The sequence below is a fragment of the Heloderma suspectum genome, chromosome 2, assembly GCF_057233095.1.
Source record: "Heloderma suspectum isolate Gila_16-S chromosome 2, 16-S_ref, whole genome shotgun sequence".
In the NCBI taxonomy this organism is placed as follows: Eukaryota; Metazoa; Chordata; class Lepidosauria; order Squamata; family Helodermatidae; genus Heloderma; species Heloderma suspectum.
The window spans coordinates 50,157,017-50,184,211 of NC_139459.1; the positions used below are offsets into that span (position 1 = coordinate 50,157,017).

The 27,195-nt window shown below is 48.0% G+C and overlaps 1 protein-coding gene across 1 annotated transcript; it reads left to right on the forward strand.

Moving 5' to 3' along the window:
- Positions 1–14,964: 14,964 nt before the first annotated feature.
- FOXD1 (forkhead box D1) lies at positions 14,965–16,261 on the forward strand. Its single transcript, XM_084832071.1, has one exon. The coding sequence runs from the start codon at positions 14,990–14,992 to the stop codon at positions 16,259–16,261; it is 1,272 nt and encodes a 423-aa protein (XP_084688197.1). The 5' UTR covers positions 14,965–14,989.
- Positions 16,262–27,195: the final 10,934 nt, after the last annotated feature.

Sequence of the window (27,195 nt, forward strand, 5' to 3'; positions counted from 1 at the left end):
GACAACGGGCCGCGACGACGCTGTGACGGAAGCGGCTTCGGCGCGCAGGCGCGTTGCCCTCCAGCTCGGTCCCCTCCTCCTTCGCTGTGGTCGGCGCTCGGCCGTCCGCCGGCGCGCGGCGGCAGGTCTGGCACGGGCCGCTGAACGAGGGGCTGGACGGAGCGGGACTTTGCCCCGGGTGGGCCCAGGGACAAAACGTTGCGTAGCATCCCGTGTTAGTCCTATGAAGAGTAGACCCATTGAAACGCATGAGGCAAGGTAATCACAACTAACGTACGTCCCATTCATTTCAATGGGTCTACTCTATGTAGGACTAGCACTCGATCTAGGACGCAATCCTATGCACGTTTAGACAGAAAAAAAAAAAAAAGTCGTACAACTCCCAGTATGGTGATCCTGGCTGGGGCATGCTGGGAGTTGTAGGACTTTTTTTGTCTAAACATGCATAGGATTGTGCCCTTAGGTAAGGCTTAATTTATAAGTTTTGTTTGTGGAGCGCTGTGATAAACCAAACCTTCCCACGCACACTTGGGCTTTTGTTAAATCTGCCTGTATTTCGCGGATTGCCAGGTGTCTTTGGTTCAATCCTCCGCTCTGAACAAAGACCGAGGCCAGACTGTGATAAAACCCCAAACATTCTTCCGTGACTCCGTTCATGTAAAAGAGGTACTGTAGAGATCGCCTGGAGGATGCGTGACCAGATCCCCCGAGGCAGTTGATTGGTCAGCTTGAATTTTCCTTCCCTGGGAGCTGCCCAGCCCCCATAGCAGTCTGTGTTGGGAAATCTTGTCTTGATCAGGCTGGTGGGCAGAGAGTCTTGCACCCCCTAGAGACCCAGGGGGCCACCCCTAAACACACACCCCATGTAGGCTGCTTTGGTCAGTTACTCTTAGGATCTTGATAAGTAAGGTTTAGCTAGTTTAACGTTTCATTTTATTTTTAAAAGCAACTGACTGTTTAACATCTTTTTGCTTGGTTCTTCAATAAATACATAATAAATACATGGAAACAAGGTGATTTATTTATTTATTTATTTTATTTCTATACTGCCCAATAGCCAAAGCTCTCTGGGTGGGTCACAAAAAGTAAAACCAAACAGCACACAATAAAACAATTTAAAATATATAGAACATTAAAACCACAATATAACAATACAACCACAATAAAACCTAGCAGCAGTGCAGGAGTTTAAAATACAGATTTAAAACGGCAAAGCTAAAAGTTTAGAAAGCTAAAATGCTAAAATGCCTGGGAAAATAAAAAGGTCTTCACCTGGCACTGAAAGGAATACAATGTAGGTGCCAGGTGAACCTCACTAGGGAGCTCATTCCAGAGCCGGGGTGCCACAGCAGAAAAAGCCCTCCTCCTAGTAGCCACCCGCCTCACTTCCTTTGGCAGAGGCTCATGGAGAAGGGCCGCTGATGATGACCTTAAGGTCCGGGCAGGCACATATGGGAGGAAGCGATCCTTCAGATAACCTGGCCCCAAGAGAATTTTATTCTCTTGTCTAACCTGTAGTCGGCCTCACCCATGCACTGCACTGCTTGGCAAACATGCTGACCAGGCTGTTAGGGTGTTTAAAGGAAGCTCTAGAAAGGGGCCCTATCCTTCTCCATTTATAAATTCCATAAACCTGTCTTCTCCTGTGGGCTGGATATTAAAAAGACGTGGGAGTGGTGGGAGTGCTACCTTTGATGAATATAGACAAAAGGATATATTGTAGCCTATCCTACCTCAGAGGGTGGAGGTGCGGACATATTTGTTTGTCACAAACATAAATATTTTACAGAGTGGCAATTAAATATAACCATTGATTGTCATACCCTCCTGGTCTTCCATTTCTGATAAAAATGATTCACACTACACACAGGGCCAGTCCAAGACATTTGCTACCTGGGGCAGAGCAGCAAGTGGGGCCTTTTCTCCCACTCCCCAAGTCAAAGTGTATAGTACCTACAGCTAGTCAAGGTTTTTTGGCATCTGAATCAGAAAATCTGACAAGCTGCCCCCCTTCCCTGACAATAAACATACAATAATAAATTAACAAATTAGACATTGTCTGAGGGAGCCATACGATATTGATGATTCCACCCTCAGAAGGGGGAGTTGCAGATCTGCCCCCTCTCCCCTGCCTCTCACAGCTGGCACAGAAAATCAACCTTGGAGAGGGGGGGAAAGGGAGCTTTTTGATGGGCAGGGAGGGGAGGAGACCAGAATGGCCAGCATATGAGCTATCCTGAACCTCTTTCATCTTCTTCCCCCTCTGAAGTGTGGTTGCAAAAACTGCAGGGTAGGGGGACGGGGAGGGAAAGATAGCCTCCGCTGCTCCTCCTGCCCTGCATTGGATAATCGGAAGCCTCCAAGTTCAGGGGATTCTGATCATGGAGGGTGCAATCAATAGGACTGTGCCCTTAATAGCTATCAACATGCTGCCTTTTCATGACACTCAAAATTGGCTGCCTGAGACAGCTGCCTCATTCTGGAGATGGATATAAGCACAAGTAATCATCAAGAGCTTTCAAAAAACAAAGTACAGAAAAAGTATCGGGGGGCAAGTGATTGAGCAGTAATCAAAACCACTGTAAGAAGTCACAGAGGTAGAACACTGTACACAAAGGTAAAATCAAAGGTGCAATCCAGATCCAAATACACGAACACACTTTTTGAATGTTGCCCTATGGAAAAGGAGGTCCTGGCTAGAAGAAATCTGACACAGAAAAGAGCAGCCTAAGCTAGAATGTTCCTGCCTGAAGAACTAGGCTTTTACTTGCAAGAAGGGTTTTGAGGTGGGAGGCAAAACATAGCATCCTGGAGTTGTAGCCTGAAGTTATACAGTCCACCAGGACTCTGCTTTGCTGGTTGGGGATGATGGGAGCTCTAATCCAACACATCTGAAGGATACCTGATCAGGGAAGGCTGACATAGATTTTACTTTTCTTTGATTGAGTTCCTACATCACACTAGCAGTTTAAATGGTCTTAGGCTGTGTCTTATTCAGCAACAAAATTTGTTTCATGTCTATTGGACACTGCAACATCTCTGTAATAAGTGATTGTCTAATTTGGCTAATTACTTGCAGTACAATGCAGCTAATGCTTCTTTTAAACATATGTTTTGGCAATGTCCAGTAGTTGCTTCTTTTGGGGAGGAGGTTATTATATGGATACATTTTGTACTGGAACAGTCTTTAATATTTGCTGCATAGTAAAAGACAGAGGAAAGAAATGGTGGTTCAACTATTAAATAAGGATGGCAAAATGATAACAGAGGACAAAGAAAAAGCAGAAGTGCTCAATTCCTACTTTGGCTCAGTCTTTTCCCAAAAGAGGGTCTATGACCCCCCTGGCAAAGGCAAAGTACAGGCTGAAGGGGCAGGATTGCAGCTTGAGGTCGATAGGCATACGGTCAAGGAACACCTCATTACTTTGAATGAGTTCAATTCTCCAGGGCCAGATGAATTGCATCCTAGAGTAATAAAGGAACTGGCAGAAGAACTCTCAGAGCCACTGTCTATTATCTTTCAGAAATCAGGGAGGATGGGTGAAGTTCCAGAGGACTGGAGGAGAGCTAACGTTGTCCCTATCTTCAAAAAGGGTAAAAAGGAGGAACCTGGGAACTACAGACCAGTCAGTCTGACATCAATCCCTGGGAAAATTCTGGAGAAGATGATAAAGGAATCAGTCTGTAAGCACCTTGAAAACAATGTAGTGATTACTCAAAGCAAACATGGATTTGTCAAGGACAAATCCTGCCAGACGAATCTGATCTCATTCTGGATCAGGTAACCTCCCTTGTGGACTGTGGGAATGCTGTGGAAATCGTATACTTCGACTTCAGCAAAGCTTTTGACAAAGTGCCCCATGATCTCCTGATGAGAAAACTAGCTCAAAGTGGGCTAGATGAAACAACGATCCGGTGGATCCACAGTTGGCTACAGAATCAGACTCAAAGAGTGCTTATCAATGTGACCTTCTCAAACTGGGGAGAGGTAACAATCGGGGTACTGCAGGGCTCAGTCCTGGGCCCAGTGCTCTTCCACATTTTTATTCATGACTTGGAGGAGGAGCTGCAGGGAATGCTGATTAAATCTGCAGATGACACAGAATTGGGCAGGATAGCTAATACCTTGGAAGACAGAAACAAAATTCAAATGATCTTGATAGACTGGAGTGCTGGGCAGAAAACAACAGAATGAAATTTAATAGAGATCAATGCCAAATTCTGCACCTAGGAAAAAGAAACCAAATGCACAGTTACAAGATGGGGGATATGTAGCTCAACAACACTACAAGCGAGAAGGATCTTGGGATTGTTGTAGATCACAAGCTGAATATGAGCCAACAAGGTGATGTGGCTGCAAAAAAGGCAAATGCCAATTTGGGATGCATTAATAGGAGCATAGCTTCCAAATCCCGGGAAGTATTAGTTCCCCTCTACTCAGCACTGGTTAGGCCTCATCTGGAGTACTGTGTCCAGTTCTGGGCACTTCACTTTAAGAAGGAGGCAGACAAGCTGGAGAGGGTTCAGAGGAGGGCAGCAAAGATGATCAGGGGACTGGAAACAAAGCCCTATGAAGAGAGACTGAAAGAACTGGGCATGCTTAGCCTTGACAAGAGAAGACTGAGGGGAGATATGATAGCACTGTTCAAGTACTTGAAAGGCTGTCACAGAGAGGAAGGCCAGGATCTCTTCTTGATCATCCCAGAATGCAGGACATGGAATAATGGGCTCAAGTTACAGGAAGCCAGATTCCGGCTGAACATCAGGAAAAAGTTCCTGACTGTTAGAGCAATACAACAATGGAACCAATTACCTAGGGGGGTGGGGGGCTCTCCCACACTGGAGGCATTTAAGATGAGGCTGGACAGCCATCTGTCAGGGATGCTTTGACTTGGATTCCTGCATTGAGCAGGGGGTTGGACTCGATGGTCTTATAGGTCCCTTCCAACCCTACTATTCTATGATTCTATGATATACACACACTTTTAAATTACTTTCCTGCTTTATGGAAATTAATTACTGGTCAATGTAAATGGATTATCTTTGCCCTTTTGACAGCTAAAAGACTGATATTACAACATTGGAAGGATACATGCTCACCTCCTATAATGCAAAGGATCTAAATTGAGGACCTTTTTACACTTTCAACAATTGAGTGGGTGGCATCCACCTTTAAATGGATACTTATTTGGATATCTGGTCCATTTTTGTTGAAGCCTATGCATAATTGCTGGAACAGTGTGTGTGTATGTGTGTGTACTGTATATGCAATTCATCTATATTTATTGCTATGGGTATATACAAATTAATGCATGTATATTTAAGAAATAATAAAAAGGAGGTCTGAGAGCCCCCTGGTGACTGCTGGTCATCCCCCTCCCCAAAGCAGGACAGTAGGATTCCAGCATTAGGGTGCATACTGGGTATATTTGTAATCCTCATTCGAAGAGGAAGCAGTAGCTCTTCCAGTATATTTAATTCCAACTTCATGACCTGCTGACTATTGCAAATAAGAATTTGCTTTTTTCCTCCTCCCTTCCAATCCCCTTTCCTTTTGTGTTATCTTTTAGGTTGTAAGCCTGCAGGCAGTGATTGTCTTATTTCTTATTTTTGTAAGATGTCCTGGGAGCCTTTGGCGCTGAAGGGCGGGATAAAAGTACTGTAAATAAATAAGTAAATCAATCAATCATCATGGAACACAATAAGGCAGCAGTACTATGCATGCTTACTTGGAAGTGCATCCCATTGAATGCAGTGGGACTTTCTTCTGATCAAACACCAGAGGACCAGGCTAACACAGTAAGTGCAGAAGGGGGTGGCAGAAGCTATTCTGAATCCATTTTTAAAATATATATATCCCTGTCCATCTCCGTAAATAGTATATTCTTGAAGATACTAGCATAACTCAAGATTATTTTATATCAATGTCTGAAAGATCCACAGCACCTGATTCTGAACTTTTACCTTGAGCTTCATGGCCTTCAGTCCAAAGCGAGACAAGATTCTCAGTTTTTGCATCTGTTAGCTTGTTCCTTGGTTGTGCCTAGCTCCTGTGTGTTTTCAAACATCCATCAGTTACGATCATCTGGTGCAGAAGATGGAGGGATGTGAAGCGAGTGAGAGGTGAAACCAGAAGCTATGTTGCCCAAAGGCCTTGCCACCATGTTGCAGGAGCAAGCAATGGGCTTCTTGGCAGACTCCCAGGTTATGACTCCTGGACCTAGTCAGTGGTATAGTGGTAAATCTGGAAATGCAGGAGCTCATTGTGACAGTCTCCAAGGGCAGTCCAAAAATTTCAGGCAGCTGTGTCGATCCATATCAACAAGGCAGTTCTAGGAGTTTTCATCTCCACCAAGAGCACGTCTTCAAGAAAGCGAATAGGTCTTAATTGCCCATTCCAGACCAAGTCATCCCAAATACTTTACATTCCAACATGGAACAGCATATTGTTGCTTGGAAAATTAATTCCCCCCACAGCTACAGTGAGGATCGCAGCTAAGCTCAGAGGGAACAGGGAATTCTCTGGGGGGTGGCAGATGACATCAGAGTCCCTGCTAATGAAAAAGTGCCAGGGCTGCGTTCCTGCGAGCCCTGCCTCCACTACACCATTGGACCTAGTACCAGGAAGCTATCCTGGTGGTACCCAAGATTTCATAGGTCTGGTCTGTCATGACTCAAAGCAGGGCCTTAAGTATTGTAGCGCCCACTCTCTGGAACAACTACAAATTATCAGGTGCCAAGCCTTCTGGGGTTTTGGCACCTACTGAAAACATACCTTTTCCAGCAGGCATTCCCAGGAAGGTAATCTTATCATTTATATGAAAAACTGTTTGGGGGCACTGCTTAGAAATTTATTTAAGCTATTCATAAATATTGTTAAATAATATGTTCTGCATTTTACAACATTCAGAAACAAGTTAAGCCTTCCCTGATCTGGTACCGATTGCCATGCTGACTGGTAATGGGACAGCTTGGTAATTTTAGACCATGGACTGCCCTTTATGCAGCCATGTACATTACTTCAGTTGTGACATAAACAATTCACATTTCTCTTCTCCCCCCCACACACACACCACCATTCCATGCTTTGCAACTGCTTCTGCATTCCTGATAGCTTAGAGCAACTCCCTCCACTCCCGAAACATGTTTGCCAACCCTGTATAAAACAACAACACACACCTCTAAGCATATTGAGTTTTGTATTTGAACTCACTTAAATCACAGCACCATCATATCTACAGGAATAAAATGGAGTTTGTTTCCGCTGCCCTGATACTGAACACATTTGCTGGGAATAAACACCATCAAGTTGTAGAAAAGGATACTACATTTTTAAAAGTAAAAACAACAACATGGACATCTTTAACCATGTACCTTCCCGCCTGCCCCTGACTACAAAATATTTTTAAAACAGCAAAGGAAGAGTACTGTGGCAAGCAGTGTCAGCCCCAGTGAACCACAGCATGCCCATGCCAGCCCAGATGCTGAGGCCTGTTTCTGCTGCCCCCACCCCACCCCACCCCACCCGCCACTCTCTGGACATTTGGGGGCAGTGGAGGCTGATGGCTCCGATGTCAGTGGGGAGATGAATCCACTCCAGGTTTCAGTCAGAACCAGTCAGAACTCTAAAGGAGCTATCCTAGGTGCTCTTGGATAGCTCCTTTAGAGTTCTGACTGAAACCCAGAGGGACCTCACCGCCCCACTGACATCGGAGCCACCAGCCTCCACTATTTGGAGTGTCTCTGCACTTAAGGCCCCACGGTCCAGCCCTACTTGAACCATGCTGGCTGGGGATGATGACCCCTCTTTAATGAGCTTCCGCCACACATGAAAAACGTGGTTGTTCAGGCAGGCATTTGGGGTGGGTTAGGGTATTCTTAGATATATGATGTTTTTAAAGTAGAATTTTATTGTTTTAAACTGTTTCTATTATTGTACATTGCCAGAGTGGCTGGGTGACCAGACAATCAGATGGGCGATTAATAAATTTATTTAATTAATAAAAATAAATGATGATACATGTGTAGCCCAACACATCTGGAGAGTGACAAATTGGGAAACGCTCTTAAACATGACTATCTTTAAATCTTGCAGCAGCATGAATTAGGAACGATATTATTTTGAAATGTAGGTTTTAAAGGTATTTCTGCATCGTTCTGAAAGAGAAAATACTTCATAAGAGGATCTGGACATTGTAGTAGTTGCTTTGTTTATTTTTAAAAAAATTTAAATCTCCCCTTAAATGTACAGTGTTTCCACTGGACAAATTGGAAACAAAATTCGTCGGTCCCCCGCCCCGTCCCCCCGGTTTGGGGGCGAGGGGTTTACAGCTCTAGCTCAGTCTGGCAGAATGAGGTTAGTGGCACGCCAAGGGGCTAGCGTCCACGAAAGGACGAAGAGAAGAAGCCCCACCAGGCATCGGGTTAGCATCTGAATGAGACACGCCCACCAGAGCGGCGCGAGTCTTTAAAGACGGGATCGAATCAAGCCGGGAGAAGGCGTGTAAACAAACCAATCCGATCCGTTCCGCCCGAGACACGCTTCACGTTTAGGACTGCTTCGGTTGCTTGGAAATAATCACCACGTCACGCCACCCACCTCCCCCCTTCCTTTCGATACTTTGCTCTTTCTCATTGAAAAGACTCCTGTTGTTGTCGCAGGAAACGACAGTTCGGGGCAGGGGGCGGAACAGCTCCCCATCGGCTCCCAGATATCAACGCCGTGGCTGAAAGGCGGTCTGGCTGGAGGCAGTGGGGCAGCTGGGTCGTTGGAGACCCTGGACTTCCTGGTCTTATGTGAGCCCCCCTCCCTTAGAAGGCCGGGTGTATTACTTCAGTTGTGACCAGTGGAGGCTGGTGGCTCTGATGTCAGTGGGGCTGTGCATCCGCTCTGGCTTTCGGTCAGAACTCTTAAAGAGCTATCCAAGGTTCTGAACTCTGCCCCCCCCCAATGGGTTCGGCACGTTGGATAGTTCCCCTAGAGTTCTGACTGGCTCTGATTGAAACTTCGGAGTGGATGCACAGCCTCACTGACATCGGAGCCACCAGCCTCCACTGGTTGTGCAGCACACAATTCACTTCTTTATCCCCCACACACCCACACACACCCCCAGCGTCATTCTATGCTTTACAACTGCTTCCACGCTGAAGCAAAAGAACAAACCACCGCCACCACTACAATCCTGTGGCGCCATCACGACTTCAAGAATAAAACGGAGTTGTCTTTGCTGCCCTGATGCGAAATACATTTACTTGGGAATAAGCACCATTTTGTTGTGGAAAGTGAGAATATGTTTTATTATTGCTATTGTAATAATAATAATAATAATAATAATAATAATAATAATAATAATAATAATAAAATGGACATCTGTAACCATATACATGAAACCAGGATGCTGCGATGACCAGCCTCAGTTTTGGTGGGCCCCAGTATGGGTTGGGCCATGGGGGAGGGGGGTCCAGGGAGGGCCGCCACCCCTAAATTTTCTCTCCCCCCCATTTTTTTTTACAAACAAGTAATTAAATAAGGGAAGTTTTTCTGGCCTGCAGACCACATGAACTTCCCCCCTACTTTCGAGGGGTTCGCCCCGGAGCTTTTAGGCTGGCTACGTGTCTGGCACGGGCCCAGTTGCTGACGCCAGCACTTTCGGGGTGGTCATCGGGGGGTGGGGCTGGGCTTCGGCCCAGACGCAGGCCTGTAGCCAGGGCCGGACGGGGTGGGCTGCCCGCCTAAATATTTTTACAAACAATTACAAAACAGGTTACACTGTTGTCTTTAAAAGGCCCGCAGACCAGAGGACCTGCCCCCGCCCCGCCCCCCCGCCGCGAACTTTCAGGCTGGCTCCGGGCCTGCCCAGATGTGCAGCGCGAAGTGCGCCAGCGGCCGGGAGGATCGGAGCCGAGCCGAGCCGAGCCGAGCCGCTTTGGTCGCGGCTGAGTCTCCCGCGCGGAGCGCCGCGGCGGCGCGCTCGGGCCTGGGCTCCCTCTTCGCCGGCAGGTGGCGTCATTCGTCCACACACACGCTCCCCGCGCTGAGACGCCCCGCGGCAGAGAGCCGCCGCCAGAGGGCCGTCCAAGGCCTGGGTTGCGGGGCGGTCCTGGCAGATCCTGCCTGCGCGGCAAGCAGCTTCACCCCCGGGGCCGTGACGGGGCCGCGTTGCTTTCCGAGGCGGGGCGTGCCTGGCAATGCCCGGCTGGCTGCCGCACGCGCCCGCCCGCCCGCCGCTTCGACCCTGCTTTCCCGGCAGCGAGATTCGCAGCCCGGAGGGAGATGTCGCAGGGCAGCCTCCAGCGCGGAAGGCCAGACCCCCTCGGCCAGTCCTGTCGGATCACTCGCCGATCGCCGCCCGGGCGCAGGGATCCAGGACCGGAAGAAACTCGAGGAGCTTCTCCGCCTCCCCCCCCGTCCCCCCGCCATATAGCCGGTGTGGTGTGGGGGGCTCGGGGGGGGGGGCGCCCGGGGATCGAATCCGCGCTCGCCGGGTCGGGTGGCCTGGAAATCGCGGGCCTTCTTCCTCGTTTTTTAGGCTGCCATTCTAAGACCTTGTTCGCTCTTCGCCTGACCCCCTCACCAGCCTGGCTTGGAGGAAGGAAGGGTGGGAGAAAAACAGGGATGATCTCTAGAAAGCACACAAGAGCGGCCTCTTAAAGCCACCAGCTTGACTTCAGAGCTGGTGTGTCGCGCTTAACAAAGACACACACGCCCCCTACACACACACACACACAATCCCCCACCTTCTGCAACAGAAGTTCTGCTTCCCCCAGAAATATGACTCGAGACGTGGTCACACCCTTTACCTAAAAGTACATCTCCGGCGTGCAATTTCCTGGAGACTGATAATTAAAACAAAACAAAACACAACCCGGACTGAAGGACGTTTACGAGAGATTGATACAAACTGTAGTCGAATAAATCAATGGCAAAAGTCCCACATTTTAACGAAGCAGGATTTTAACTTTCACACAAGTTCTCACTCCTTGCTTCTATGTTAACAAGCTAATAAAACCATGCAACTTCTTTTTTAAAAAAACAAAAACTGGATTTGGTCAGATACCATTGAAATCGCTAACCTTTCCCCTCGTTTTTAGGCTGCGATCCTAAACACCCTTACTTGGAAGTAAGTCTAGTTGGAATCAGAGAGGCTGATGATTAGTTCAACATTTTGAGGATCGAGGTGCCTCCTGTTCATGGAACTTAACCCCCATCTCACCCTCCTAAATATCTCCAACTTCCAGCTAAACTTAAGCCCATTATAATGTCAATGGAAGAGTTACATTTATGCTCCCACCCCACCCACCCCCATCTCAAGCTGAAATAACAAAAAGCCTTGTGACACCTTAAAGACTAACAAATTTATTTTGGCATAAGCTTTCGTGGACCCGCTTCGTCTGAAAGCTGATGCCATTACAAATGCCTCAGCCTTTAAGGTGCCACAAAACTCTGCGTTGCTGGGCTACTCCTCTGGAAATTCTCCCATTTAGGTAAATTCTTTAGTTGCATTTAAACTTTAAAGGCTTTGACACAGTGTCCCACCCCCTAAAATTACTTGGAAGTAAGTCTAGACGGCCAGCTTTGTCCCATGAAACCTAATTCCATTCTGAAATATCAAGAAAACTGAAATAAGGGTAGTTAAACACAATATAGAGCAGTTTCCCACTTGTTATTATCAGGAGACTTCTAAAGCTGTGGATAGGAGGTAAATAAAATTATTTTTCTTTATTAATAATTCCAAATTCCTACAAATTGTTAGGTTTTATTTTTCTTTACCTGTAAGACTACCTACCTGAATTAAAATCACTGGTGAAAATGAACTAACTAGCTTGGTAACCCAGAAACAAACAAACATGAGAACTTTCGAGAAAATTAAAATCCTGCTCTGTTAAAATCTGTGGGACTTTTGCCATTGATTTTCGTGAGATCTGTTAATTCTTACATGTTTGGAAAGTCTGACCTTAGACTGATCTGAAGACCTGGTTACAGATGTCCATTCTGTACAATCCTGTGGATGTCTACTCAGAAATAAGGTGCATTGAACTCAGTGGGACTTACTACAACCGAAGGTTCCAGTCCTATACAAACTTAACAGGGAGTAAGTCCCATTGAATGCAATATGTCTTACTCCTGAGTAGACATACATAGGATTGCTGTTACTGTCCAAGTCAGCACACTGTTTCTACTAGGCCCATTACTTGGAAAATAATATCCCATGGCTAATACGGTTTCAAATCATGTTGTTATCAACTGCCTGGCTCCTTTTACGGGAAAGTGGGATAAAGGCTGCAATCCACTGCATGCTTACCTGGGAGTAAGTCCCATTGAGCTCACTGGGGCTTACTTTTGAGTAGACACGTACAGGATTGCACTGTTAATGACTTAAAGAAATATTTTAACATATCGTATTTATGGCCAAGGTATGAGGGTCGTATTTTACTTCAGAAATCCTTGTTCATGCTATAAACCTAACAGTGTAAGGAGTGGTATGATTATGTGGGAATGGATCTGATTACTATAGTTTCAACTATTAGGAAAGCTGTCATTTAATGAAAAAAATGGTATCTTGTGACCCGTGGATAATGATATTCTCCTGAAATAATAAATACAATCAGAATATTACATATTACTTGTTCGTAGAGAATGCCCTACTTTAAAAGACTTTCTAAATCTATCTGTAAATCGCTGCATATTAAGGTGTTGTTTGTTTGTTTAAAGTACCTGAATAATCCCCTATGGTCATGGAAAACAACAACAACAACAACAAACACCGTATGCCTCTCGTGTGAGAAATTACCAATTAAATCATATTTTAAATCATCCTTAATTGACTGCCTCAATAACAATTGGGGGGGTGGTCAGTGAAGATTTTGAGCCCTCCCGGCGATTCCGGAGGTTAGTCGTAGGAAAATCAATTAGACTTTCCAAGAATTTGTTTAGGATGATGAGTGGTAAGAATGAGTGGTGCCGCTTAGGTCGCTTCTCTTGATAGAGTTCGCGGAAGTACATAAAGTTACTCTCATTGCCTTTAGTCAAAGGAGGGACCACAATGACCGGCTCGCTTTACTCACCACATCCCTTCGGATTCTCTTCAATTGCAGTGGAATTTCTAAGAAAAGGCTGCAATCCTATATTCACTTACCCGGGAGTAAGACCCATTTAACTCAATGGGATCTACTTCTGAGTAGACATGCATAGGATCGCACCATTAGGACCCGGGTTTTCATCTCAAGTTTTGGAATCTTTCTATTGAATTATTTGGCTTTCAGCTTTCGGGGTGAGGGGTGGGGTTGTTTTTTAAAGGAAATAACCCCCCCCACACACACACACACACACTCATTTCATCTCTACCCAGGGTTCCAATTTCAGTTCATTTAAACAACCAAACAAAAACTGGGATGAGGAATCTTTCTTTAAATCTATCGTCTTTTTGTATAGTGAAATAATGCATTTTTAATCTCAACTACATTGTTTTAGAACACCACCATCCTTCGGAAAATTCTCACGCACAAACGCCATTGACACCAATGGCAGCTGTTAGTTGCCCAAGATAACTTTCCCTTGATCGTCCCCTTCGGCTACCTTAGTGGAGGACAGAACTTGAATAAGTTCCTGCCTGGAGAAGAATTTTATAGAAAGATACCTCCACCACCACCATCCCGACACACATGCAACAAACTCACCTAGGGGGAGTGTTGGGAAACGTTAAAATTATTTTGTGTTCCTATCAGTCTCCCCCCCCCCATGGAATTTGTTACAGAATTAAAATCTTACCCAAATGTTATTTGTCCGCTTTATCAGGAGCATTTCCTCCCAGCACGCTGAACTCACTTTATTGACATGAAAATGGCTTGGGCCATCCCATTAAAACGAATGAGCAGATATGATTTGCTCAAGTTTTCCAGGGGTTTCTTCCCTATTTTAGCTGAAATCTCCCACCCCTTTAATCAATGTTAACCATCTGGTGCCGGCTCAGCCTCCCTTGACAAGGAAACACTCTTGCAATGACCGGTTTTGGATGTCGACTCCCCCCGCCACTTTCCTTTTCTTCCTCACTCTGTTATGCTTGGCAAGGCTGGAGACCTGTTACCACACAGACACATCGGGCGCTTTTCCCTTGGAAAATCGCTGAGGGCCGGGGGCAGTGACGGATTTTACTTCCAAATGTGTTTTCCAACGATCTCTCTCTCTCTCTCTCTCTCTAAATACACACCCCACAATCCAAGCAAGAGGAGGGTTGGGGAGGCTGAAGTGGGCGGGCTGGGAAGGAGGATCACACTGGCCACCTCTAGGGCGGGGGGGGGGGTAAGTGGAGAGTGGAGGGAGCCAAGAGGAGAACTACTTGTCCCAGCTCCCTCGGCCACCCTAACGCTCAACAATGGGGCTATTCAAGGCCCGGGATGGGGGGCTTATTTATTTATTTTACCTTCTTCCCCGCCCCCACCAGCCTACCGTGCGAATTCCCCACCACTCCATACCGCCTCTCTCTCTCTCTCTCTCTCCCCCCCTCCCCTATTCCAGGACTGCCCTTTCCCTGTTGCGGCTCTGACGTCGGGAGCCACGTGACAGCCCCCAGTTCGGCGGGCGGGAGGGCAGAAGGAGCAAAGGCCGCCCCCTGTGGACTCCGACCCAGCCTTGCCGAGCTCTTGCTCGGGACGTCGCTGCGGCCGCCGCCGCCCCTTCCTCCTCCTCTCACCCCCTCCCCAGTAAGTAAGTAGTCGCGCGCTCCCCCCCCCGCCCCATTCATGTCTGAGGGCAGCGGCAGAGAGCGCGCGCGACTTCTCCGGGCGCGCCCGAGGAGAGCGGCCGGGGCAGAGCAGCCCTCGGCCCGGCGGGAGAGGCTCGGCTCGACGGCAGCCTCGGGCGCGCTCCTGCCCCGGGGGGCGGGGGGAGCCGCGCGTGTGCGCCCCGCTTGGCTGCCCGCCCCGGCGCCCCGCCGCCGCCGCCCCGCGCCGCCGCCGCCCCTCCTGCCGTGAGGCCCGGCTGCGCCAAGCGATGACTCTGAGCTCGGAGATGTCCGATGCCGCCTCGGTGCTGGCCGAAGAGGCGGACATCGACGTGGTGGGCGAGGGGGACGCGGAGGTCGGCGAGGACGACGACGCGGACGCGGACGAGGACGGGGAGGCGACCGCGCTGGCCAGGTCGCCCCGGGCGCGCGCGCCAGCGGGCTCCCCCGGCTCCGGCTGCGGCTGCGGCTCCGGCTGCGGCTGCGGCTCCGGCTCGCCCGCCTCCTCCCCGTCGCCGCCGCCGTCGCCCTCGCCGCAGCAGGGCCCTTCCAGGGCGCCCGGCGGGGCCGGCAAGGGCAGCCCGGTGAAGCCGCCCTACTCGTACATCGCGCTCATCACCATGGCCATCCTGCAGAGCGCCAAGAAGCGGCTGACGCTGAGCGAGATCTGCGAGTTCATCAGCGCGCGCTTCCCCTACTACCGGGAGAAGTTCCCGGCCTGGCAGAACTCCATCCGCCACAACCTGTCGCTCAACGACTGCTTCGTCAAGGTCCCGCGCGAGCCGGGCAACCCGGGCAAGGGCAACTACTGGACGCTGGACCCGGAGTCGGCCGACATGTTCGACAACGGCTCCTTCCTGCGGCGCAGGAAGCGCTTCAAGCGGCAGCCGCTGCCCGCGCCCGACCTCCTCCTGCGCGGCCTCGAGCCCGCCGCCGCCGCCGCCTTCCTGCACGCGGCGCGCCCGCCCCAGCCCGCGCCGCCGCCGCCGCCGGCCCCGCCGCCCTACGCCTGCGGGCCCTGCGGCTGCGGCTACGGCCTCCCGCTGCAGCCCCGCCACCCGCCCGCGGCGCTCTTCGCCTTCCAGCCCCCGGCCAGGCCGCCGCCCGCCGCGCCCGTCCTGCCGCCCGCCGCCGGGCCGCCTTCCCTCCCGCCGGCGCCGGCTGGGGCGGAGCTGGCCGGGACTACGAGCTTCAGCTACCCGGCGGCGGCCCAGCTCAGCCCGTCGCTGGCGGCCTCCTTGCGCGCCGCCGCCGCCAAATCCGGCTCGGCCTTGGCCAGGTCCCCCTTCTCCATCGAGAGCCTCATCGGGGGCAGGCTGAGCCCCGCGGCGGGCGGCGGCTGCGCCTCCCAGCCGGCCGCCGTGCTGCCGGCGCTGGCGAGATCCTTGGCGGCCTCTGCGCCTTCGCTGCCTTCGCCGCCGCCGCCCGCTGCTGCTGCGGCGGCGGTCGCGGCGGTCGCGGCCGCCTCCTTGGGCGCTCTGCACCCCGGCGCAGCCTTGGCCGGTGTCGAGAACTTCACCGCTAGGATTTCCAATTGTTAATTGGCGAAGGTAGGAGAATCTCCGGGCTCTCCATTTTGCTTTTGCGAGGAACGCAGAGAGACCTTTGCTAGACAGAGCCTCTTTTTTGCTTGCTTGTTTGGGGTTTTGTTTTTCTTTTCTTTCTTCCTTTTCTGGCCCTTCCGGCGTGCTTCCTCTTCGGTCCCTCTATTTATACAAAGCCATTTCTCTATGCGGCATAGACAGAAAGACAAACGGCGGACGAGTGGCCCTTAATTCTTTCCTTTAAAAACAGACACCAGTCGCTAACAACCTCTAAACTATTCCAAGAAGACCCACATATACGCACGATCCCGGGCAAGGCGAGGGGGGAGGGGACAAAAAGAAAATCTTGCGGGAGGACCGCCAAGCAATGCTTTCTTCCACTGTACTTCACTTTTGTACTTTTATACATGAAAAGATTAACATGTTTACACAGAAGAAAGTCGAGATTATAATTTCTTATTTTAACCTGTGTTTTTGCATCATAATAGGCTTATGGAGTCCCCCCCTTTTTATTTTGTACTTTATGCATATTCTTTACCAGGAATATTGTTAAGATTACTGGCAAGTATTATTGTACCATTCTAACTGTAAGATGATGATGATGATATCTTCTTTTTTTACACATTTTTGAAAATAAAGCAATTAATTTTCAACATAATAAATACAGGAACTACCTTTAGGCCTTCAGATCTCCAGTGCTTTCCTCTATGAATGTTGAATACTAGGCTTACCTATATAGTTGATCATGAACAGTTTTGATTCCAGGGTAGATGAATCATCTATTATTGCAAAGAAATGCAGAACAATGCTTTCTCAGATAAGTAATAAGTTCTCGGAATCATCCACAATCTAGCTAAACTAGACGGGGAAACAAGCATTTAAGCCCGTTATATTGTATTCAATGGGACTGGCACGCTAAATATGCAGGTTTACTAGGATAAAAGTCTCCCTTTTCTTTCAATTGGAATTCTAATCTAAATAAGTACTCAGGACCATCATCTTGAAAGAACTTACAAGTTCAGTTGGAATCAATGGGACTTGCTTTCTAGTTAAATGTGACACCAATCAGCTTACCTTTTGGACCATATTTAGATTTTATTCATGCATGGATCTTGGCATAGATACTGTTGCGCTATACCAAGCAGTGAAAATATTGTATTCAAGCCTTCATAAATAAAAATAAATGAATCAAAATAGAGTAAAGACTAACCAAACAAAACAAAGTATCTCTGTTGCTGATGGATAATTTCAGGTTTCTGCAGGCTATGATATTCCATAACTACAGGTTTTTGTACTTCGATCAAATGAATGGAGATTCTTTTAAGAATTTTGAAGTGTAATTTTCATTGCAACTGCATCACAATTATGGGTACCAAAAAGGCAATGCGATTGACAATTGGGGGAGGGGTGATTGTGTTTAGCAGAGATAACAGAAATAAGTGCCTACTTTGAAACTCATTCGTTCTAGAAATCAAGAAACAGTGTTATGTCTGCATAATGAAATAGAAAAGATTCAGTTAACTAGGAAGAAAGTTGACGTTAAAATGCAGACTGGTATTAAATACATTTAGCTTTTAAATATGTAAAGGGTTGGTAGACCCGTTTGTTATGGTTTGTCACTTTTAAAACTGCAGAACATTTTAAACTGTGGAAAGATATCTTTCCTAATTGTGTTCCTAATTGTGTGAAATATCTTGGTCTTACATATCATTATCTTCAAAATAAGTTCCAGTTCAAATAAAAGGAACTTTTGCTCCAAGCAAATGTTTTTAGGGTTGAGGTGTGACTTCCCCAAAACCTGGAGAAGACTAATTAATGGGCAGGGGGTAGGGGAGAGATTCTGTATGGTTTTATAGATGTATATTTCAATTTTCTTCTTACAAGGCTGTACAATAGTACGGATCTGTCTAGGAACACTAAAGCCACAATGATAGTGGAATAATTGTGGAGATCCCACTTAAAAAGATCTGTGTGCTAAAAGGACACAGTGATAAATAACTCTCGGTTTTCGAGATGTCTTCAAGTCAAGACCAACACAAACTGTCCCTTTCATTAAAATAAATTAAGAGTATATTTCAACTACATTCATTTGTAGGCAGGGAAAGCATTGTACTTTATTATACAAATGATTTACCAAGTCATTTTATGAAAGTTTACCCTCTTCATTTAAAAAAAAATGTAGGAATAGGAAGAGAACGCTTTAAGTTCTCTTGACTTGGTGAGATTATTATAACTATGAGGAAATACATAATACATTTCGGCTACCAGGTAGCAGGAGAATTTCATTAGCCGTTTAGAGTCCTAGTAGTCACACAACTGAGATCCATAGTGAAACTTTTAATATAATCTCACTTAAAAAAAAACACCTTGGTTGGTTAGCCTGAAGCAGCAGGTGCTTAACAGGAAAACAGGAAACTGACATCTCTATCCTAAACTCGCTCACTTGTGATCATACTGATTTCAATGCTGCTGACTTCCAAGATATGTATTAATGACCTATCCGGTATAACTTCGAATTTAGTTGCCTAACTTGAAACTAATTCCCAAAAACAGTGACAATACCATTTTGATTTGCTGAAAGTGTAATACCTCGGGCCTGAAGACGTTTACCTGGATGTAAAACAAATGCCATTCGTTTCAGTAAAAACAACAAAGAGTCTTGTGGAACCTTTTAGACGGACAATTTTATTCTGGTCTGGCATAACCTTCCGTCCACTTCAGCGGACGCATAGAGTATTATGGAGAGATTCAGGTTTTTTATACAGGACATATACGGGGTGGGGAGGGAAGAATTGTAAACAGCAAGACAGAAGGACAACCGATGCAACTTAATTCAAAGTGTTCTCCATGCGTGTTGCCTGTTTTACGATGGCCATTTTAAAGGTCCAGGCCTGCCTGCGTATGTGTGCCCAAATACGTCCATTTCCTAAAAACGCAGAATCACCGTGATGTTCTGATTTCCCCCATAGGTGACTTCCAAATCAGTTTTATTCGACCAAAGCCTTGGCAGCGTCCAGTTGGTTCGCTTGTCAGTTTTTGAATCTGTTTGCCTATTAACCACAGAAATAGCGGACCAGCGGCGTGGGGCGAGGAGGAGGAAGGAGGCGAGGGGGCCGATGCCAAGTCCAGGTTTCTAGGCACAATGTCCTGATGCCAGGCTGCGCGTGCCTGATCCCCCCACCCCCGGTTTCTCAAGAGGCAACTCGTACTCCGAGGTGCTGCGGGGAACCCCCCATCCCTTCGCTCTTGACATACGTTTTTTTGATGCCGGCGTTTGGTCTGGAGGCTGGACCGCGGGCCTGCGCCGGACAACGGCTCCGCGCGGAAATGGTTCGGCTGCAGGGCGAAGGCGGGCCAAGGCCGGCCGGCGCGTGTTCGGTCGCTTCCAAAGGGGCAGCCCAGACATCTGAGGGTTTGTTATGTCTGGGCTCCTGGAAGCGGCCCGTCAGCGTGGCGGCGGCGGCGGCGGCACATCCTCATCCCTTGGCCTGGCGCAGGATGGCTTGCCTGAGCCCGCGGCCCTGGGTGGGTAGCTGAGCCAGCAGCAGAAAGGGCCTCGGCTGCTGCTCCCGCTGGCTGCGTTTGCCAGAGCAGGTGCTGCTGTTAACAAAGGCCGGGGAGCCTTTGATGGGACTCAGAACAACCTCGTTGAAGAGGGGCTCCCCACTGGCATGCAAATGGAGCCCGGGGTCCCCGTCTGCTTTGAAGGCACGGCCAAAGGGTATTCGCAGAGATCAAGCCCGACTGATTGGCTGATCGACCCGAAAAACAAACTGGTGGGACGGTGTCAACCTGCCCTCCCTCCCAGCCACCCCATCTTCTTCCTTCGCCTCTTTTCTCCCCGAACTACATTTGTGGTCTCTTCCCGCCCCCCCCCAATCATATCCCCCCCGTAGGCCAGAGAGGGACGAATTGGGAGGGAATTGCTTGTCCAAGGAAGAGCTAATGTTTCAATCAGTGCCCCCCAAAAGGACCACACAAAAAGCCACGTCTTCGTTTATGGTTCTATTATGTCGCGCTTTAATCCAGGGATGGACTTAACCAAATGTTATCTATTGGGAACTTAATGAAGCCCTTATGTATGCAGTCGGGCTTTTATGAATGCCACACACGGTGTCTCTTAAACGTAACCAACAGTGCTGTTTCTATCCGCAGAGCAGAGCCGTCTCTTTAAAAATGGTTCTGTGATTCATTCGCTTTTAGTTAGGTTGCTGTCTTTCTCCTATTCCCCCACACACGCACACACTATTCCTAGCTATCTTTTTAGAGCATTTCTCTCCATAGCGCTGGGCATTTTCTTTTTTGTGAAAACAAAGAATACCAAGAAAAGGTCCACTTTATTCGCAAATTGAGTAATTCTGCTGCCCTTCCCAGATGCAGAGCAGGATACTGCGGGATTTGTTGTGTGTGTAAAAAAAGCACAAACACTTTTGAATAAGGGGAGGCGAATTACTACCAACCCTTATCTGCAATTTAGGTACATAAAAGTTTTGGGGATGTCCTCGATTTTGGCTGCCTGAGCTCCAACTCAGGTTTCTTTGGGAAGTTATTGCCCAGCTGTGGCTTTGGGAATTATTTGTTATGGATCAGCATGGCTTTCCTTTGCTCCTTTTCGGAAGTAAGGTCTGTCAAAAATCCATACATACTTCTCTTTCAAGTGTTTAGAACCAGGGATGGATAAATCCACGTGTTTCGGGTTAACTTGAGTCTGCGGTTCTCTGATTTCCCTACCATCAAGCTTTTCCTTTGCTAATTGAACAAACATTTTCCAAGGGCAAGGGGACTTGTTTATTTCTGCTATAACCTTAAAAAAATGCCTTATGAACGATGAGAGGAATAGAATGGTCTTTCCTTTCCGAGTTCCACCTTCCTTGATGCTTGATGAATTTGCCACCTCATTTGAGGATTCTTGTTGAACATGGAGATGGGCCGCAGCATCCGCATAAGAGAAGCGGTGTCTCGCCCTTTCTCATTTGATTCGCATTCCCCCCCCCCTCTATTGGTGTGAATAAGATCCAAAAGAACCTACGTGCAACATGTGTCGCTGCATCCTATGCTGGTTTACTCGGGTGTTAGTCCTACTTTGCTCAACTGGAACTTACTTCCTAGTAAATGTGGAGAGGATTGTATTTTATGCTTATGGTGGCCTGAAGAAAATGCGTTTTCTCCCCCCCCCCCCTTTGAACAGCTGATTCCGATAGCTGATATGACAAACTGCTTTTGAAACTCTGTAATGCTCATTCAGACCTGCTTGGACGTGGCGTTGCGGAAAGAATCTTCGGTTTTCTGACCTCCAACGTAGCCTGCGGGTCGGCTAGAAAACAGGCCCGGCTTCTCCTGCCGTAGGCGAGAGACTTGTGCTTCTTCCGCGCTTCTCTGCCTTTAACACTTTCCCCCATCAGTCACAGTAAGTACTCCGATCGCCCTCACTGAAACGCGTTATTATTTGACGGGGGGGGGGGGGGATCGAAATGGAGATCATGACCATCTGTTCCCTCCTGTTTGAATTTATGCTCCCATAACTCAATCCCGTTTCCCTTAGAGCAGTTGTTACTGTGAAGGCTCTCTCACTTTGTGGAGTTTATTTACTTTAAGGCTATTCTGCAGGAAAAGGAGTCTGTAAACGCTCTGTGTAGATTTCACTTTTTCTTTCCTCACAGGTTCTTTAGCAGGTTTGTTCTATATTATTACATGGGTCTCCAAGCCTGGAACTAGCCTCGAGTAACTCGTAAATACATACTACTGCGTATGTTATGCCTTTATTCAGAACGCAGACCTTATTTGATTAACATTTTCCCTTCTCTCTATTGGCGTGAATAAGATCCAAAAGAACCTACGTGCAACATGTGTCGCTGCATCCTATGCTGGTTTACTCGGGTGTTAGTCCTACTTTGCTCAACTGGAACTTACATCCTAGTAAGTGTGGAGAGGATTGTATTTTATGTTTATAGAGGCCAGAAAAAAATGTGTTTTCCTCCCCCCGCCCCCGAACAGCTGACGCAGATGGCTCATATCACAAACTGCTTTTGAAACTCCTCTCGGTTTCAAAAGCAGCTTGCCATACGGAGGAGGATCCTTTGCTGAATGAGGCGCCCATGGGATGGGACTGTCAGGTTTCACGGTGTGTTTTAATCCATTTAGCCTAGAATCTACTTGCACCTGAGGCAGGATGGTGGGTCACGGGTGGACGGCCCCTTTCATCTGTTTTGAGGTCTTGATGTTCGCAAGCAGATGCGAGCTGCGTTTAGCACAGGGCCGAGGCGGCTCTCGTATCCCTCAATGCCTCTGACTTGGACATAGCATCACCGATGAGATGGCTAGATAGCATCACCGATGCAGTGGATATGAACTTGAGCACACCCCGGGAGAGAGCGGAGGACAGGAAGGCCTGGCGTGCTATGGCCCATGGGGTCACGAAGAGTCGGACACGACTGAACGACTGAACAACAACAACAAATCCTGGATTTCAGTGGAGCATCCCCTCCCCCTCCCACGACAGTGAGAAAGAAAGAGAGAGAAAATGTCCACATCGGATTGACTGTCACATCGCTTTATTCTGTTTTAAAGAAAGCGAGGCCTGGTGGCTATTAATGTTGGGTCCGCGCTGCTCCAGTAAGCAAAAGCTAGATGCAGAGGTGTAGACTGAGAATCGGTGGAGGAGAACAGGAACTCGGGGATGCAAACCACACACTTGCGGATGCTTTATTTATACTGCTTTCAGTTGCAGTCGTGTTGTGGTTCATAGCCGTCGGCTTATGCTCCTTTCTCAGATGCTCCTCCTGCTTTTCTTGTGGGTCTGTTTCCTTTGGGATTTTTCCTGCTGGAACTCTCGGCCCTCTTGAAACAATCCCGCCCCCCTCCAGAGGAAATTGACCAGATGCAGTAAGCAAACTGCGCCTCGTGTTCATTTGTGGTTCCGGGTAAGGTATTTTTAAATTATTATTATTATCATTATCATCATCATCATCATCATTCATTATTATTACTATTATTATGTAAAGAGTTTCTGGAAAAGGTGGGAATTGGAAGAGAGGCTGATAAGTATCCAGGGGGGATTTGATGGGTGGGCGAGTGTGGCAATGCAGACGGGTCGAGCGGATGCAAAAATCCGCCCGCGGGAGCGAGGTACTGAGCGCCGCAAGGAGATGGGCCGAGGCTCGCACGCAATGGCCTGCGGCGCAGGAGGCTGTCCGCGTGCAGCACCCGGTCTGTGCAGGACGGCCCACCCGTGCGCCTGCCTTTTCCTGGATTCGCAGCCGTGGTGTCTACTGGGCTTGACTTGGGCTGGGTGAGACGGATCCATAGCTCAAGGAAACTGAGGCAAGGGACCGGAGCAAGTTGGTGACCCTGTTCTAGTCACAGCTGCCTGGGAAGTTAAACAGCGTTGCTTGAAGCCAGTGTGGTTTAATTCCGAACAATGTGGATGGGGGAGAGACGCTATTCTGCAAACAGTGGGCGTGCAATAACAGGCTGCGCTCCTGAACATCGATTACTAGGAAACAAACCCCAGTAGGACTTACTTCCACATAAACGTGTTCAGGATGGAGTGGAAATAATATTCAGGGGTGGTGGTGCAGGCCCTGTTGAAGCCGAGAGGAGTAACCTCTCAAACCACAGACAGTCTGGGACGGATTATTTCAAGTTGAGGCTGAAATCCGTGGGATTTACTTCCGAATGTATAGGATCATGCTCTTATAATGTATACAGAAGCTGCTAAATGCACGCCTCCAGGGCCATGTTCTTCAGGATATCACCCAAGCCTAAACACCGTCCCTGAAGTTCTAAGGAGCCATTTCGTAAGTGCATCAGATCCCTCCCCGCTGATCCGAGCGAGGGTTTAGGTGGCCCGTCATCTTGTTTCTAACAGGGTCGCCAGAGGTCTCTGCCCTCGCTCGTGTACGTCCCTCTCCAGCATTTAATATTCAGTGGTAGATTGCCTTTAAGCATGGCGGTTCTATTGAGGTTGTACGGTGGACTGCTATTAATAGACCTGTCGTCCATGAATTTGGCCTATGGCTTTAAAGAAAGCCATTTACACCAGCGACTATCATCACCACGTCCTGTGTTAGTAAATTTCTTGAGTTAATTCGGCCATGTGTGCAACAGGTTCTTCCTTCTGAATAGTTCTTGCTTCTGAACCCAACCTACTGTCATTGGGTGATCCAGAGTTCTACTATTAGGCGAAGGCATTATAAGACTGGCAGTTTTGTTTTTAGCTTCTTTCCAAATATCTCCCTATTTTTTCACTGCTGACACACATGAAGCTGACTAATTTTTTTATTTTTGTTTTTAGTGAGCTGTCAGCCACGACCCCAAGATATTTTTCCTGGGTAGTCATACCTAAATTCAGAACTCCCATCGGCGCCTATTTGAGGTTCCAGGACCGAGCAAGATTCACCGCAACAAGGCTCAAAGGATCTTGAAATACTTAAGTTTAAATACCCCGCAAAAAAAGGAGGGAGGCAATTTTAATATTATTTGTATACCTTAGAGGTGCCAAAGGTACAGGTACTTTCCCAGTAATAATGAAGATGGTTTGAAAGTGATGCCCCTGCATTTTTGAAGTCTCAAAAGTTTTCCTGTCTTACACTGTTCTGGAATGTATGGTTGTGATCCTTAACTTAGTAGCCCCCTGATCCTAAACATTATTAACACAGGACTGTAGAGAACCGGATTCAAATCCCTATACAGACATGAAGCTCTCTGGTTGGGAAGTCACACAATATCTCAGCCTAACCTACCTCACAGGGACGAAAAGTGGGCTACTACTGTAATGTCCTCTACGTGGGGTTACCCTTGAAGACGTTCGGAAGCTGCAGCTGGTACAGAACGCAGCGGCTCGCCTAGGCAGCCGCCGCTGGCATGATCACATCACTCCGGTGCTGAAGGAGTTGCACTGGTTACCAGTTGTTTGCCTGGCCAAATTCAAGGTGTTGTTTTTGACCTTTAAAACCCTATATGGTTCCGGCCCAGCCTGTCTTAAGGAGCGCTTCCAGCAACACCAGACAGGCTGCTTAACAAGATCAGCCTCGGATGGCCTTCTCTCTGTCCCATCAGCCAGGACAGCTAGACTGGTGGGGACGAGGGAGAGGGCCTTCTCTGTGATGGCCCCCACTCTGTGGAACTCCCTCCCTAGGGAACTCCGCCATGCCCCTCTTTAATGATCTTCCGCCACACATTAAAAATGTGGTTGTTCAGGCAGGCATTTGGGGTGGGTTTGGGTATTTTTAGAAATATGATAGAATCATAGAATCATAGAATAGTAGGGTTGGAAGGGGCCTACAAGGCCATCGAGTCCAACCCCCTGCTCAATGCAGGAATCCAAGTCAGAGCATCCCTGACAAATGGCTGTCCAGCCTCGTCTTAAAGGCCTCCAGTGTGGGAGAGCCCACCACCTCCCCAGGTAATTGGTTCCATTGCCGTATTGCTCTGACACTCAGGAAGTTTTTCCTGATGTTCAGCCGGAATCTGGCTTCCTGTAACTTGAGCCCATTATTCCGTGTCCTGCACTCTGGGATGATCAAGAAGAGATCCTGGCCTTCTTCTCTGTGACAACCTTTCAAGTACTTGAAGAGTGCTATCATATCTCCCCTCAGTCTTCTCTTCTCAAGGCTAAACATGCCCAGTTCTTTCAGTCTCTCTTCATAGGGCTTTGTTTCCAGTCCCCTGATCATCTTTGTTGCCCTCCTTTGAACCCTCTCCAGCTTGTCTGCATCCTTCTTAAAGTGTGGTGCCCAGAACTGGACACAGTACTCCAGATGAGGCCTAACCAGTGCTGAGTAGAGGGGAACTAGTACTTCCCGGGATTTGAAAGCTATGCTTCTATTAATGCAGCCCAAAATAGCGTTGGCCTTTTTTGCAGCCACATCACATTGTTGGCTCATATTCAGCTTGTGATCGACGACAATTCCAAGATCCTTCTCGCTCGTAGTGTGGTTGAGCCACGTATCCCCCATCTTGTAACTGTGCATTTGGTTTCTTTTTCCTAGGTGCAGAACTTGGCATTTGTCCCTATTAAATGCCATTCTGTTGTTTTCTGCCCAGCACTCCAGTCTATCCAGATCACTTTGAATTTTGTTTCTGTCTTCCAAAGTATTAGCTATCCCTCCCAATTTTGTGTCATCTGCAAATTTGATCAGCATTCCCTGCACCTCCTCCTCCAAGTCATTAATAAAAATGTTGAAGAGCACTGGGCCCAGGACTGAGCCCTGCGGTACCCCACTCGTTACCTCTCCCCAGCTTGAGAAGGTCCCATTGATAAGCACTCTTTGAGTCCGATTCTGTAGCCAACTGTGGATCCACCGGATCGTTGTTTCATCTAGCCCACTTCGAGCTAGTTTGCTCATCAGGATATCATGGGGCACTTTGTCGAAAGCTTTGCTGAAGTCGAGGTATATGATGTCTACAGCATTCCCACGGTCTACAAGGGAGGTGACTTGATCAAAAAATGAGATCAGATTTGTCTGGCAGGACTTGTTTTTGACAAATCCATGTTGGCTTCGAGTAATCACGGCATTGTTGTCAAGGTGCTTCCAGATGGATTGCTTTATGATCTGCTCCAGAATTTTCCCAGGGATTGATGTCAGACTGACTGGTCTGTAGTTCCCAGGTTCCTCCTTTTTACCCTTTTTGAAGATAGGGACAACGTTAGCCCTCCTCCAGTCATCTGGCACTTCCCCGGTCCTCCATGATTTCTCAAAGAGAATAGACAGCGGTTCTGAGAGTAATTCTGCCAGTTCCTTTATTACTCTAGGATGCAGTTCATCTGGCTCTGGAGATTTGAACTCATTCAAAGTAATGAGGTGTTCCTTGACCATATGCCTGTTGATCTCAAGCTGCAATCCTGCCCCTTCAGCCTGTACTTCGCCTTTGCCAGGGGGGTCATAGACCCTCTTTTGGGAGAAGACTGAGCCAAAGTAGGAATTGAGCAC